We start from the raw sequence: 16,907 nt of genomic DNA on the forward strand, positions 1-16,907 counted from the left end.
GAAAGAACCAGGTATACCCTTGACAGGAACAGCCTCATCATAGTGGGTATGCTTATAGATTTTTTTTCCTAGGTATTTATTCTGGGTTTAATGTTTCTCCTCGTACCAAAATTTATCAGCCCCTATAAACAGAATGTGCCATAAAGAACGTACTCAAAATGAAAATAATTTTTATTAACATTTTTTGTATTTAAGCCAACCCTAACTAGTGAAATTTAAGAATTACCATATCACCAGTGCCAACATAAACTTCATAACCCAAAATTAGTGTCTAAATAGTGCAGAAATGTGTTAATATGTACATATTTGTGAAATTTATAAAAGAACAAGGGAGCAGAAAATGAATTTCACAGTCCAGGTCAAAGTGCACATAGATTGGGCAACGAAACTATTCTGGAACACCATTTTATAACTGTTGCAAATGAAAATTCGGGGACCGAAAGCCCATAAACAACAAAATCCAAACAAAAAGTACCACTAGGGTAACTGTGAATACCTTTAAATAATGACTTTTTAATTATATAAAGATATTAAATTACATTATTAGGCACATTGCTAAGACTCTAAATTTTCGCAAGTTGAATTTAGCTGAACTATCTGTAAAATGTAGCTTAGCTACATTTAATTTAAATTTCTATTCAATGCGCATATCACTATACCCCTAACTATCAAAGTAAACACTCTAGTTACTCACTGAGAGCCCTTTGGAAAACACACTATCCAATCTTATTTGATAATTGCACAACACGCTGTCAAAAAGCAGTGCCTGGGACTAGCATACAGCATGGCAATTTATTCATGAATTGTTCCTTATATGGATTTTTTTCTCCCTACCATACCTCCAGCTTATATCCTAGTTTGTCATTATCTCACGTAGCTCCCTAAATGACCGTTGATAAATGAGTTATTAATATTGTTTTAAATAAGTTTATTTTTCTTGCAGTATGGAATATTCTTCCCCTTTAGAGTGCTAGCTTGAGGCTTTTTTCATTTAGCTTTTTGTGTGTCTTTAAATAAGAAAATTAAACCCTGGGGCACCTGGGTGGCACAGCGGTTAAGCGTCTGCCTCGGCTCAGGGCGTGATCCCGGAGTCCTGGGATCGAGCCCCACATCAGGCTCCTCTGCTATGAGCCTGCTTCTTCCTCTCCCACTCCCCCTGCTTGTGTTCCCTCTCTCGCTGGCTGTCTCTGTCTCTGTCAAATAAATAAATAAATAATCTTTAAAAAAAAAAGAAAGAAAAGAAAATTAAACCCTATTATTTTCATAAATGGCTATCCAACATCAATTCTAAAATATTTTCTTGTCAATTAAAAAATAACCCAGGTACAAGTGCTAAATGGCATGGTCATGGCTTGCCTTGGTAATTTAGAAAATACTGGCCACCCGCTTGGCAGATATCTGCCTGCCCATCACAGTAAGATTGAAATTGCACAAATAAAGAATATACCTCATAATAACCAATTTGTTCCCAAAACTTGGAAAATCCTCACCATGAATAATATTATATGCTACCCTTTTTTAACCTACCATTAAAAATTAACCATGAGAAGGTTTTATTGTTTAGATTTATTTTAACATTGAGCACGTTTGACATTATCTGAGCTCGTGCACCGAAGATGCAAGATGGGGTGGGAACCAGGGCGGTGAGACACTTACTTCATACTCCAGATTGCAGACGGTGCCAAATAACTCAGTGATCAAGGTATACTGTATTTTAGAGCAATATCTTCCAATAAAAATGAAGGCCAAACATATCAAAAATTTAAGTAAAGATGAAAAAAGATCTACATTCTGACATGTTGGTGGATTGTCACCTGTTTGACCACAGGGTGAAGAAAGTAGGTGGGGGGGCGCCTGGGTGGCACAGCGGTTAAGCGTCTGCCTTTGGCTCAGGGCGTGATCCCAAGCGTTATGGGATCGAGCCCCACATCAGGCTCCTCTGCTATGAGCCTGCTTCTTCCTCTCCCACTCCCCCTGCTTGTGTTCCCTCTCTCGCTGGCTGTCTCTGTCTCTGTCAAATAAATAAATAAATAATCTTTAAAAAAAAAAGAAAGAAAAGAAAATTAAACCCTATTATTTTCATAAATGGCTATCCAACATCAATTCTAAAATATTTTCTTGTCAATTAAAAAATAACCCAGGTACAAGTGCTAAATGGCATGGTCATGGCTTGCCTTGGTAATTTAGAAAATACTGGCCACCCGCTTGGCAGATATCTGCCTGCCCATCACAGTAAGATTGAAATTGCACAAATAAAGAATATACCTCATAATAACCAATTTGTTCCCAAAACTTGGAAAATCCTCACCATGAATAATATTATATGCTACCCTTTTTTAACCTACCATTAAAAATTAACCATGAGAAGGTTTTATTGTTTAGATTTATTTTAACATTGAGCACGTTTGACATTATCTGAGCTCGTGCACCGAAGATGCAAGATGGGGTGGGAACCAGGGCGGTGAGACACTTACTTCATACTCCAGATTGCAGACGGTGCCAAATAACTCAGTGATCAAGGTATACTGTATTTTAGAGCAATATCTTCCAATAAAAATGAAGGCCAAACATATCAAAAATTTAAGTAAAGATGAAAAAAGATCTACATTCTGACATGTTGGTGGATTGTCACCTGTTTGACCACAGGGTGAAGAAAGTAGGTGGGGGGGCGCCTGGGTGGCACAGCGGTTAAGCGTCTGCCTTTGGCTCAGGGCGTGATCCCAAGCGTTATGGGATCGAGCCCCACATCGGGCTCCTCTGCTATGAGCCTGCTTCTTCCTCTCCCACTCCCCCTGCTTGTGTTCCCTCTCTCGCTGGCTGTCTCTATCTCTGTCAAATAAATAAATAAAATCTTTAAAAAAAAAAAAAAGAAAGTAGGTGGGAAAGAAGGGATTCTTGGCTGTTTTCTTCTTGGTTTAAGGGCAAAATGGATCTAAGTTAAAACTTATTATCTTCAACCTGGGTGGCGCAGTCATTTAAGCTTCCTACTCTTGGTTTCAGCTCAGGTCATGATCTCAGAATCATGAGATCAAGCCCTGCCCCCCCACCCCATTGGCCTCTGGGCTATGTGTGGAGCCTGCTTAAGATTCTCTCTCTCAGATAGCAGCATTGTCCACAATAGCTAAATCGTGGAAGGAACGGAGATGCCCTTCAACAGATGACTGGATTAAGAAGTTGTGGTCCATATATACAATGGAATATTACTCAGCTATCAGAAAGAATGATTTCTCAACATTTGCTGCAACNCATTTGCTGCAACATGGACGGCACTGGAGGAGATAATGCTAAGTGAAATAAGTCAAGCAGAGAAAGACAATTATCATATGATTTCTCTCATCTATGGAACATAAGAACTAGGAAGATCGGTAGGGGAAGAAAGGGATAAAGAAAGGGGGGGTAATCAGAAGGGGGAATGAAGCATGAGAGACTATGGACTCTGAGAAACAAACTGAAGGCTTCAGAGGGGAGGGGGGTGGGGGAATGGGATAGACTGGTGACAGGTGTAAGGAGGGCACTTATTGCATGGTGCACTGGGTGTTATACGCAACTAATGAATCATCAAACTTTACATCAAAAACCAGGGATGTACTGTATGGTGACTAACATAATATAATAAAAAAATATTAAAAAAAAAAAAAAAAGATTCTCTCTCTCAGGACGCCTGGGTGACCCAGTGGGTTGGGTGTCTTCCTTTGGCTCAGGTTATGATCTCAGGGTCCTGGGATAGAGCCCTGCATCAGGCTCTCCACTCAGTGGGAAGTCTGCTTCTCCCTCTCACTGTCCCTCTGGTCTCTCTGTCTCTCTCTCTCCCTCAAATAAATAAATAAATTCTTAAAAAAAAAAGATTCTCTCTCCCTCTCCTCTGCCCCCCCTACTCTGTCTCTCAAAAACAAAAGAAAACAAAACAAAACAAAAAAACAATACCTCCAGCTCAAAGCATCATTAGATTAGCAATATTTTAGGCAATCTGGTAATTTTAATGAATAGAAACCATTATTTCCTATCATCTATATGTATTGTATGTAACTTGTCATTTTCTTACCTGTGAATCTATTTGAAGTATTACACCACTTGGAAAGCTGAACGGAAGTTTACAAAGGAATACAGTTGATACTTAACCCAAAGTTTGAACTACGTGGGTCCACTAACATGCAGATTTTTCTCAAAAAATACAGTACCATATTGTCTCTTCCTTATGATTTTCTCATTATCTTTTTCTTTTCTCTAGTACACTTTATTGTAAGAAGACAGTATGTAATACACATAACATACAAAATATGTGGTAATTGTGTTATAAATAAGGCTTCTAGTCAACTGTAGGCTATTCTCAAGTAAGTTTTTGACATGTCCAGTTATATACAGATTTTCAACCGCCCAGCGGGTGTGCACCCTCAACCCCCACATTGTCCAAGGGTCAACTAATTTGAATTTGCTATGTTTGTGGCATATTTCCATCATTCAGGCTTATCTTGTTTACTTCTGATTCTGTTATGTTAATACTCTCAGCTACATAAGGGATTTTCTTTTAGCATTTTAGAATGGGGAAATTTTCATAGAAGGCTAAAAAAGGAATAGATCATTGTATGGTTATTTCTTATTAGATTTCTACACAACACAGGAATAACTCATTTCATTTACTTGGCTCATTTCATTTACTTGACACACTTGATTCCATTCTATATAATTCTGCATAGAACCATCACCAACATTTCTTTGCTTCCCTATGTAGCAAAACTCCTTGGGTTGTCTGCATTTGATACTGTTGCCTGACGTTTCTCTTCTCATTCTCTCTCTTCTTACACTCTTTATATAAAATACCTTCAAATTTACAGAAAATTTTCAAGGATAGAACATTCATATACCCTTTACCCAGAGAAACCAATTATTATGTTGCCCTGTTTGTCTTTGCTACATATTTTTTGATAACCGCTTGAGAATTCGTTGTACACATCATGTCCCTTTATCCCTAAATATCTCAGCATGTATTTTCCTTTTTTTAAATTTATTTTTTAACTAATTAATTAATTATTTAGAGAAAGAGAGAAAGGGGTGGGGAGGGGCAGAGGGAGAGGAAGAGAGAGAATCCCAAGCAGGTTCCACACCCAGCCCAGAGCCTGATGCGGGGCTGGATCTTAAGACCCTAAGATCATGACCTGAGCTGAAACCAAGAGGCCAATGCAAAACAGAGCCACAGAGGTGCCCCTCAGCATGTATTTTCTAAGAACAGGAGCCTTCTTTTGCATAACCACAGTTCAATTATGAAATTCAAGAAATGTATAAACAGAATTTGACTATCTCTGAGATATATATATATATATATATATATATATATCCGTTTCCAAATTTCACAAATTATCGTAATAAAGCCATTTTTGGAAATCTTCCCCTGATCCAGGATCCCATTTGGGGATGTGAACTTTGCTTACTTAGTGAAGATGGTGCCCCCTCTTCATCTGTCCACTAAAAACTATGCAGTTTTTCCTTTGCAATTAGTAACTCTGTGGGGAGATATTTTAATACTATAAATTATCTTGTTGCTTTTTAAACTTTCACTGAATAGTTTTAGTGTCGTTCAGTGATTTTGGCCCAAAGCAGTTACCACCATAAAAGTTGCAAAATGATGGGGCACCTGGGTGGCTCAGTCGGTTAAGCATCCGACTCTTGATTTCTGCTCAGATCATGATCTCAGGGTCATGAGATTGAGCCTGTGTCAGGCTCCATGCTGGACGTGGAGCCTGCTTAAGATTCTCTCTCTCCCTCTCCCTCTGCCCTCTCCCCACCTCTCTCTCCCTCTCAGAAAAAAAAAAAAGTCTCAAAATGGTAATTTTCTAACTCTATTAGTTCTTCTGCATTATGGGTTGACACTCCCTGCAAGAAAGAGCTTTCCCTTCTCATTTATTTACTTACTTGCTTACTTACCATCAGTATGGACTCATGGATTCTACTTTCAGTTGGTGGTTTATAATTGACTCTTCCATTATTCATGTTGATGCTCAAAGTTTCCCATAGTTGCTCAGAGGGAATTCTGCAAGTCATCTCCTCTGTCATTTTGAAACGATCCCATCATTTCTCAAGCTCTCTCTCACCTTCCCGAACGACAAGAAGTTGTAGTCCTTCTTGTACTTTGCCAGCCCCAGTCCTAGACTTGGCCATTTCCCCAAGGTGGTCTGGTTTCTTTTAGTGAGAAACTATGTTTTAAAAACAAAATCTGGGTGCTACATGTGTGACTAGGGTGTTGTCACTTCTAGCATAGAATAAAATGTGCTCTGTTAAGTGCATAGTTTAGTGAATTTTGACAAATTTATATACCCGTGGTCAATTTTCAGTCTTTGTTGTACTTGATCTATTAACAGCATTCAATACTGAGGATCTCACCTTCCTCTTTGCAACATTGTCTTCATTAGGCTTCTGGGAAACGATGGTTTTCCCCCCATCCCCAGTGGATACTCCTCAGTCTTCTTTGATTTTTCTCTGCTCTTCTCTATACTCTTTCAAAGTATAGAGAACACAGACTTTCACACTTTTCTCATTTTATATATGCTTACTCCCTAGGTAATCTCATCTGACAACTCCCAGATTTGTATCTCTAGCCCAGCCTTCTTCCTCAAGCTCTGGGTTTTATATCCACTTATTTCCATCTGACATCTCTGCCTGAATTTCCAATAGACATCCAAATTCAACATGTGCAAAACCGAAATCCACCCCACACCTGGCCCACCTGTGGCTTTCCCATCTTAGGTGATGGCAGCTCCATTCTCCTAGTTACTTAGGGCAAAAAATTGGAGGTACCTAAAATATGTTCCAGTTCCCTCCCTCCACTTCTGGTCCTTCCACTGGTTCCCGCATGGTCTGAGCAGCCGTCATCTCTTGCCTGGATTATTTCAAGGGCCTCCTAGCAGATCTCACTACATCAAAGCTTTCTCTAACAATCTGCTCGCCACACAGGGTGACGCTTTTTAAATCTAAGTGTGATCATATCACTCTTCTCTCAAAACTTTGCAGTGGCAGGGCACCTGGGTGGTGGCTCAGCCAGTTACGCATCTGACTTTGACTCAGGTCATGATTTTGGGGTCCTGGGATCGAACCCCACATGGGGGGGGCCTGCTCAGCAGGGAGTCTGCTTGTCCCTCTCCCTCTGCCCCTCCACCCTCCGACTCATGCTGTCTCTGTCTCTCTGTCCCTCTCTCAAATAAATAAATAAAATCTTTTAAAAACAAACAAACAAACAAAACCCCAACCTTTACAGTGGCTCCTTATTTCATTCAGAGTGGAGCCCAAGCGGTTACAATGACCTACAGGACCCTATATAATTCTCATGCTCTCCTGTGCTCTGAGTCCTCATCTCTTACTCCTCCCTCTTCCTCTCCTTTCCAACCACGTGGAATTCCTGCTGTTCCTCCCACATGCCAGAATGCCAGGCAGGTGCCCACCCTAGGGGCATTCTAGCTGGTTCCTCTGTACGGAAGGTATTTCCCCAGTTATCTGCTTGGCCAGCTTCCTCATTTCCTTCACTCGATCACACTGCACCCTCTGAGGAGCCCCACCCAGACTATCCAGACACAGAATGCCTGGTCCCTCATTCTCAGCTTTTCTGGCTTTTCCTCATTGCACTTAACCACCTTCTAACACATTTTTTATAAATTACTTATTTGTTGTTTACTGGTTATTGCACGTTTCTTTGCTGGAACGTAAACTTCTTTGTTTTGCTCGCTGGAGGGTTTAGAACCGAAGGATCTCACTGCACATCTATGTTTAAAATAAATGAATGAACAGCTTTATTCTGTACTTGACTTGATAAATTGATAGAGAGGGAGTAAGAACCCACCAGTAGAACTGAGTCCACGTATACCATTTTTATTTTGGCTGTGTGCCTAACACCCAACTTCAGTTACACTCCTCTCTGGGTGTATGTTTGCCTCTTTCCACACATGAAATCTAGATCCATTTTTTAGATCCATTTTAAAAACAGAAGACATTTAAGTCAGGTAGGATTTCCAGAGAACAGGGGGTTTTGCCTGCCCTGAATTCAGCCTTTGCATGCATAATACAACCTAAGTGACAAACTGATTTTGGTCAGTCACTGCCATCAGGGAGGGCCACACTGCTTTCCTCTGCTTCTCTATCCACTGTGATTCTGGGTTCCCTAGAGAAGAAGAGGAGATAGGAGGAAGCGTGAAAGAATCCAAAATTTCTTTATCTATGAACTGTACCTTTTCCTAGTGGACTGTTGAATTGACTCCAGATTCAAAATGGGCAGCGGATACCACTCCAGGTGGCCCCGGAGTGATTCACAGAATTTCAGCTGAGATAGGACATACCTTGACAGGCATTCAAATAATGTGCCTGGGGTATTTCTGGACAATCACCATGATGTCAACAGTTAAGTTTTGAAAGGCACATGTGACATGAGTATTAAAATATCTCTACTGACAGGGTCAGACTTTCCTGGCCACTAGTGAAAAAGGAATATACTCCATTAGAAAGTAGACACCCTCCCTGCTTCTTGTCAGGAAAATCTAGGTCACCTTTGTACTGAGATTCTTGATTCCTTTGCCACTGGTGTTTCTGGGACGTTAGGAAACATTTTCCTCATGTCTAAGCTAGTGTATTCTCAGCCCCTTTAATTCATGAGAACCTGGTTTAAATTTTGGAGCCTTGGTTTTAATATCATATAAAAAAGCATAACTGTTCCTTTCAAATGCATGCAAAAGTATGTGGATTTCACTTAGTAACCATACCAGTGCCATTCATAAGAAAATGATGATTTTAATTTATATATTTCATGTCTTCTAAAACTACATTCAAAAATATCTTGACATTTTAATGAATGTAATATATAAGAAAGGTCATTTTTGTTCTAAGGCAGTTTCAAATATAGAGTTAAATAGACTATATTTAAGAAAGCACTGAGAGCATATTTTAAGTTTATCTCCTTTATAATACATTGTGTTTTTACACCAGGCTCCCTATTAATGGGGGAAATTGCTTCTCCCTCTCCCTCTGCCTGCTGCTCCCTCTGCTTGTGCTCTCTCTCTCTCTGTCAAATAAATAAATAAAATCTTTAATATAATACATTGTATTTTTACATAGTGGATAAAATAGAGCTTTTAAAATCTATAACTTCTGTATTTGATTACTTTCCACAGATACAACACACTCAGGGGAAATTGGCACTAAGAAAAAGGTGAAAAGACTGTTAAGCTTTCAAAGATACTTCCATGCATCGAGGCTGCTTCGTGGAATTATACCACAAGCCCCTCTCCACCTGCTGGATGAAGACTACCTTGGACAAGCAAGGGTGAGTTAGTTTCCCCTCTGTCACCTCTCAGGAGGTCAGTGGCCAAGAACATGTACCTCAGCTGAGAGGGCCAGGTTGGAGTCCAACTTCTGCCATTGAGATGCTCTGTGACTCTGGCTAGTTAATCAACACATCTGGACTTTTTTTCCTCAACTATGAAATGAAGTTAACTGAAACACTCATCTCATAGGGGTGATGTAGAGATTACACGCGGTTAAGCATGCTTACGTGTTTCATATATTCATGCCTAGCACATGCTAGCTATTTTCATTTTTAAAAATGGGCAAAGCATATTTGCACAACACTAAGTAAAGTAAAATTTTGGACTGATCGACTACTAGTGAGAGAATAACTAAATCTTTAAACCCATTGAATTGTCTCATTGTAATAGCTATGCTGAAAGTGACCCAATAATTACCAACTCTTAATTCCACTTCTGTCTACCGATATGGTGCATAGTCCTTTTTATAATTTCTATTTTATTTAAATAATTTTCACAAATTTTATAGTTATCTTTGCAATTTATTGATCAAAGTTTGAAATTAAAATGTGACAATCTAAAAAAAAAAGTTCACAAGTTATCTCTAGCCCAAACTGTCAAAGGAGTTTAAATTTCAGGATAAAGTACCACAGTTTAAACAGAAGTCAGAAGTAATGTCTTAGAGTTTACATGTTAAGTAAGATTATGTTATCTATATACTACTAAGAAATATATCCTACTAAAGTATAGTATTAATAACTAAGCAACATGTAATATCAGAAGAACGAATTCCCAACTTTAGGTCTAAAAAAAGGAACGAAAAATAACTCCTAACAACCCAAGGCCGGAGATTGAATGATTGTTGGTTTATTCATTTGGATGGTTGGTTCGTTGGTTGGTTGGTTGGCCATTTGGCTGTTTGGAGAAAGAAGAGCAAGACTAAGCTCCCAGCACTGGGGCATCAGTGACAGAGCACTCTTGTGGGGCCCTCCCTCCATGCGTTCACCCCTCAAGATAGATGACGTTGAGATGTAGAAAGAACTGTGGTTCACAAGTCAGGATATCAGGGATCAAGCCCTGATTCTGCTTCAGTATTGACTCGGATAAAATGTTCACACACACTAGATCTCATGGTAACCTATTAGTCCTTCATTTTTCTGATAATGCTGGAAGATCTTTGTGTGCTATGACAAGGCCCTTAGACTTTATTGGAAGATGCAGGGAAGACATTTAGGGGCAGAAAGAGGAGAGTGAGCTGGTCCTTACCGGAAGCAGTGGCACTGAAAGGAAAGGAAGGCCAGTAGCAGAAGCTACAGTGAGGATAGCATCAGTAAACACAGCTTTGCGTCTGAGAGTTAAAGACCATCTATTTCTAAGCATGGGGTATTTTAAAAACAAAAATAGGATAATAAGACCACATTGGACAGTAGATCTTTAAATTACTCAACATTTTCATTGCCCACTCCAGTTTCCTATCTGTTAGAGTGGTTCATTTCACATTGAGTACACGTTGAGCAGAGTAATGTGCTCAGCAACCATTTGACTTCATTTTTCAAAAATTTGCTGTAAACATTCTCCTTAAGGATATAGTCGTTTGTGATGTAGAGACTTTATTGAACTACAATTTTAACAGATACTGAATTTTATGAGGGCTTATTATATACAAACACCGTTCTAAGCACTCCACGTATATCACCTCCTTTAATCCTCACAAAAATCCTCTGAGGTAGATAATATTATCAGCCGTTTATTTCAAATAGGAAACTGAAGTACAGAGAGGTTAAGGAACTTGCACAAGCCCCCACAGCCAGTGAGAGGTGTGGCTGGCACTGAATCAGATAGTCTGATTCCAGAACCTGTCCCTTTTATGCTCTTGTTAGTAGCACATAGAGCAAGATTTGTTTTACCACAAAGGTAAATGGCAATGTGCTATATATTTTCAACTTTTTAATTGTCTAATTCATTGTCTCAAAGTAAATGTTTGAGTCTCTGGTATGATTCATTTGAGTGCTGTTTTTCATTTGCCTTTTCAGCATATGCTCTCCAAAGTGGGAATGTGGGATTTTGACATTTTCTTATTTGATCGCTTGACAAATGGTAAGTCACCCAAAAGAATCCTGTTTCCAAACACTGTTATTCTTTTTCCCTTCTTTTTCCACTTTCCTAATTCTACAGCCGCTCAAGAAGGGCCAGGGCAAGGGAAAATTAATTCAGATGAAAAGTAAGGACTGCATTTGGCCTTAGAATCTTAAGACCATTTTCCTTCTGGCCTTGATGATCCCAAAGGAATTTGGAAACCACCGGTTAGATTCTTTCCTCACAGAATACTTTGGCCACATCCAAATGGAGGAGGTTCACTGTTAGTCAGTGAAAACTAGAGACACTAAATCTCATCTGATCAGTCCTGACCCTTATAGGGCAGGTGTCTGTGCATTTCCACTGAGTGAGCTGAAGCTGGCCCAGTGCAGGTCTTGCTCAGATATGCTCGGCATCACTGGAGGAAAACACTGGCTGATGACAGAGTGTAAAAGTTTAGGCTGCAGCTGAAGGGGAAAGTAGACATTCTCACTGGTTTCACTTTTAAAATCTTGGTCCCTATAAAGACTTTCCTAAAGAAAATAACATTTAGTTACATATTCGTCTGCCATTAAACAAATGCTGATAGGCTTAGGGAGCCAATGAAAGGCATCATATCAGATGCTGACCTTCTCATGTCCCACCGTATACCAGGCTAATACTTTAAGTCATTACAGATGATTTTCTCACCTTTCTGTTACTTGACAAATGACATACAGTTGAGAGATACAGACTAAGACCACGAAGCCAAGCTTTACACTGTGAAAAGCTAACTAGATCATACAGGGATGGAGCCCACAAGCTTGTATTTCACTTTGCTCAAATCAACTGAGAAATGGGTACCAGTAGATGAAAGTAACTGTGAATAAAAGGATTTTTCCAAAAGAGAGTATAATCATGACTCTCATAGGAATATGAAATGAGCATATGTCAAAGATCTAACTCAGTTAATTAGAGATCCAGTAAGATGCTGCAACTGGTTAGGGAAAATTCAAAGAACAACACATATATAAACAGTAAGAAGTGCTTAAATGAATTTATTAATAGCTGTAAAACTGGGAAGAGGAAGTCAAAGGTATTTTCACCTGAGTGATTTTATTTGCATGTTGTGGACAAGAATCGAGTGCAATGCTATCAGTTATCTACAACTTTGGAGTTGCGAAATAGCTCAAAGACAATGGGATCTGCAGAAATGCAGAATCAGGTGCCCCGGAAGAGTGTCCTAAGGCAATACTTAGTTTTCCACTTAAGACATCCAGTCATCATCTTGGTCCATTTCAAAGTCTTTCATAAATTTTCTAATGCTTTTAAAATTCAAAATCATCACTCTTTAGGCAATAATATTTCCTAAAAGCTTACTAGTCATTATTGCTTCAGTGTTACATCTCTGCTGGCTTTAGTTCTAAACTATTTCATGGTCACATCTCATCTTGGGTAATTTTGCATGCGGAGAACAAGCTTGGACTCTTAAGGAATGTGGTGACTTGGATATCCCTGTAAACATAAGAATCAATTGGAAGCAACTTAAGGCACTTTGCAAGTGACCATTAAACTGTGTCTTTAAAAAATACACACAAACACACACACACACCCACATATGTGTATGTCCCTAGGAGACCTATCAGAGACCTTTCATTACAGAAACTTTTTATCCTTTTGTCAATCTTGATATTTTAATGGTGATAAAAATGAGCTAAAGCAGGTGACTCTTCCTATAGGAAACAGCCTGGTAACACTGCTGTGCCACCTCTTCAATACCCATGGACTCATTCACCATTTCAAGTTAGATATGGTCACCTTGCACAGGTTTTTAGGTAAGTCTTCATTTCCACATTCCTACCTCCTTCCCCCTGAATAATGGCAGCCCATGTATTCTTTAACGTAAAGTGGCAAGAATGATAGCATGGAAGATGAAGATCTCAAGTGAATCTTAAATTATCTCATCTTAATTTTAAAATACAGTTTACCCATTTTAATCAGTGAAAAAAAGTATTTACTTGATTAGCTATGTTTACAATAGATAAAAAACATAAAGAAAACCATCAAGAGAGTGTAACTGTTAAAGAAACTACTGATCTGCTTACATATCGGCAAAGCCCCAATAACGTATGCCTCAAATAATTCCAATTTGGACATGAGTTGTGAAAAATCTTCAATAGGCTTTTTTTTTTTTTTTTGTAATATAAGAACTACCATTTACGTAGTGCCCACTGTATGCAAGATGCTCTCCGTATGTTATTTCTAACCGTTTCAACAACTCTGCAAGTTGGGTGTTGTCACCACCATTTGGCGCACAGTTAGGGAAAAGTAGAAAGAGGTTTCATAACTTGCTCAAGGTCAACAACTTGTAATTGGCAGAGCCTCAGTCCAAGCCCAGGTCTGTCTGACTTGAAAGTCCGCCATGTTTCCACTCAACTCCGCCCCGTCACTCTCTATCAAAAACAACCCCAGTTCTTACTGGACTTAATGCACATGTTTATTTATCTGCCAAATTATCCAGGGCATATTTTTAATCACCATATAACTTCCTGCTGTCACTTAGCTTGTTTCTGGCTTCTTTGATGTGCCCTATGGCTGTGCTTTGAATTTGGAAGCTGACTTGATGCCTCCAAAGTAAAGTAACAGTGACACGATAGCGGCAGAAGGAATGACCAGTAGGCTTGTATGGAGCTTACACACGCTGGAACTAAGGATCTCCATGTATTAACACATTTCATCCTACAGCAGCCCTTTGAAATTGAAGCTGTTGTTATCCCTGTTTTATAGAGAAGAAAACTGAGGACACTTATGGTTAAGTAATTTGCCCAACACAAATAATAAGGGAGAAAGCCAGAGTTTAAATATAATTGTTTTTAGAAACCTGTAAAATAAATAATACGTGGCACAAAAGAAATTTCTGAAACCGGCTACAACATGGCACAGTTCCAGAAACACAAATAACCTCAGGCGAATTGAATTTAGATTTCTTGAGCAAAGTAACGGCCACAAAAGGGCCCAATAATTTTTATTTGTCTGAAGAAGGAGAACACAGATACTTTGGACATGTGTATGCCCGCAGAGTAATATAAAGAATGAAAAGATTTGATGACAGAAATAACACCCGAATTCAGGGCTAAACTCGTAAAATGGGCTGAGAAAATATGGCCATACGTGCAAATCTGGCCACTCTATGCATATCGAATATATCGCATCCTAAGCCGTGGCTATTAGCTAAAGCAGGCTAATGGCTTCCTAATTTGCAAAACAAAATCACCTTGCTTGTGTCTCTACTTGGTTCCAAGAGCACTCTGGTCCTTACATTGGAAAGACACAAGAGATGCTAACTTAATCTGAATAAAATAGAAATAAAGCCAAGGAGCTCATCATTGGGTCAACACAGTACTTTGAATTTCTGCCTGAAGAAGCCTCCAATTTGCTTTGGTCAGTCTTTGCTATTCAAGTGCTAAACCAATCTTTGGATATCATGGGTCTGATGCTACTTGGGCTCTTTAAAAGGAAACCTCTTTTATGGCATATTATTCATAAATGGCAGCAAACTTAAATAATTAAACTATAGTGTGAAATAAAGTTGTCCTTTTCCTACATATTTATTTTTCCTATGAATGAAAGCCTTGATGAACGCCAGAAAGGGGTGATTTATGAAGGTGGTGAGGAATCCCAAGGGCCTCACAAATCCTTTTAGCCTTTCCCCGGCTGCCCTCCCCCTCCTCTTCACTAAAAACAGCCCAGTAGAACTGCCAAGCTTGCAAACCACGTTTATTTTTAAAGGATCCGTAGGCTGCACATTTTGGAGACACTGATATTTTTGAGCAAAAGGGATCCTCAATAGATCTGAGCTTAGTCTGCCCTTCCTGTTTGGGTTTTAGCTGATTGAGTTATCTGTTTGCCTCCTAGTCATGGTTCAAGAGGATTACCACAGCCAGAACCCATATCACAATGCTGTTCATGCCGCTGATGTCACCCAGGCCATGCACTGCTACCTGAAGGAGCCAAAGGTAAAGAAAGACCCAAGTGCCTCCGCAGTCATCTGGGATGCCAAGTAAACTGCCTGCTGAGTCCCAGATCGCCCAACATATCCAGATAACTGTGTATGGGTCATTCACACTAGGAAGACAAATTATTTCTATGGAAGTTCCAGCATCAGCTTTGAAAGTTACATAATACACATGAAAGAGCGTGTAAAATTCCCGAGGGTTTTTTTCCCCCCATAATTTCTATACTTATCAAGACTGCATTAGGTCAAAAACAACCCTTTCTATAACAATCTACATCTTAGATAGCTTCAAAATGCTCAGGAAATTAATTCTTTGCCTTGGAACTCTGCCACAAATGGTACCAACAGTGAAATGCTCTGGAAAAAGTTTCCCACCTCATGGGTTTTGATTGACAAATAGAATCAAAACTCCTCAAGACTGAAGCTCCATTTCCTACTAAGCCAACAGGGCGTCCTGATTCAGGCCCAAGAAAACTTGTCAACTTCAAAGATCTCAAAGCAAGTGTGTTCTGATGCAATAAAGCAACCCAAAACTAAAAACAGAATAATAATAATAATAACACTCACTACTTGAAATCTAAGCATTTCTTAGCCATATGAAACTGAATTGGCTTAACATACAGGATGGTTTTCTTAAGGTTTTTTGAAAATGATATCCTAGTCCAAGTCTCTGTTTAGTTTGATCAGTTTTAATATAAGTCGCTAAACACACAGATGCCAGACAGGCATTCCCAAGAGAAAACTGGGTAGATGTTTCATCCTTGTAAGATATCCCATTAAAGGTTGTGTTTTTTAATCTGTAAGTTGTCTGAGAGTTCTAATACATCACACAGTAGTATATTTAAATTTAGTACTGGATTCCCATTCTCCTGCTTGTTTTCATAGCTACCAAAAAAATGACAGATTCTTACACATTCCCCCACTATTTATTACACATTGAAGAAATATGCAAATTTTATAATTCAACCCACTCTTGATTTCATATTCACAGTGGCAATGATAGAGTGGATGGCTGAAATACACAATTTTTTTTTTAAATGTGTCCATTACTTTGGCTTTAAAATTTTCCTTCATTCACTGCTTTCTCTCCGAGCAAGGCGACTTCACGCTCTGCCTTCTCCTTGCTCACCAGAGAGCAGTCTTGCCCACAGGCACCAACACTCACTGCACCAACAAAAAGAAACAAGAGTAGCAGTAGGAAGAGGAGGGTAGTTGAATGAATGATCCAGAAAAATCTGACTTGCTTAATTACTTTCCACGCTGTCCTTTTTTTCCCCTGCAATTCCATGAAACTATCACCTCACTGACTGCTGTTTCAAAAGTACTGAAAAATACTGTCATAATTCATACAGTTTGATTCAGCCAAAACAAACACTAACCTATGTGGGAAAACACCAATCGATCTCCCAATTTGATTTTTTTAACAGTTGGCCAGCTCCCTCACGCCTCTGGACATCATGCTTGGACTGCTGGCTGCAGCAGCACACGACGTCGACCATCCAGGAGTGAACCAGCCATTTTTGATCAAAACTAACCACCATCTCGCCAACCTATACCAG

At 39.3% G+C, this 16,907-nt stretch overlaps 1 protein-coding gene across 4 annotated transcripts in view; it reads left to right on the top strand.

Annotated features, from left to right (window-relative positions):
• PDE7B (phosphodiesterase 7B) overlaps positions 1 to 16,907 on the top strand; it is a 316,973-nt gene that overhangs the window by 267,980 nt on the left and 32,086 nt on the right. For all 4 annotated transcript variants that reach the window (XM_011219527.3, XM_034669179.1, XM_002915081.4 and 1 more), the window contains 5 exons: positions 9,147 to 9,298; positions 11,312 to 11,375; positions 13,073 to 13,168; positions 15,249 to 15,349; positions 16,776 to 16,907. In XM_011219527.3, the coding sequence (XP_011217829.1) occupies positions 9,147 to 9,298; positions 11,312 to 11,375; positions 13,073 to 13,168; positions 15,249 to 15,349; positions 16,776 to 16,907 (545 nt within the window). The remainder of the gene's footprint in view (positions 1 to 9,146; positions 9,299 to 11,311; positions 11,376 to 13,072; positions 13,169 to 15,248; positions 15,350 to 16,775) is intronic.

Source organism: Ailuropoda melanoleuca, chromosome 10 (genome assembly GCF_002007445.2).
Source record: "Ailuropoda melanoleuca isolate Jingjing chromosome 10, ASM200744v2, whole genome shotgun sequence".
Classification (NCBI taxonomy): domain Eukaryota; kingdom Metazoa; phylum Chordata; class Mammalia; order Carnivora; family Ursidae; genus Ailuropoda; species Ailuropoda melanoleuca.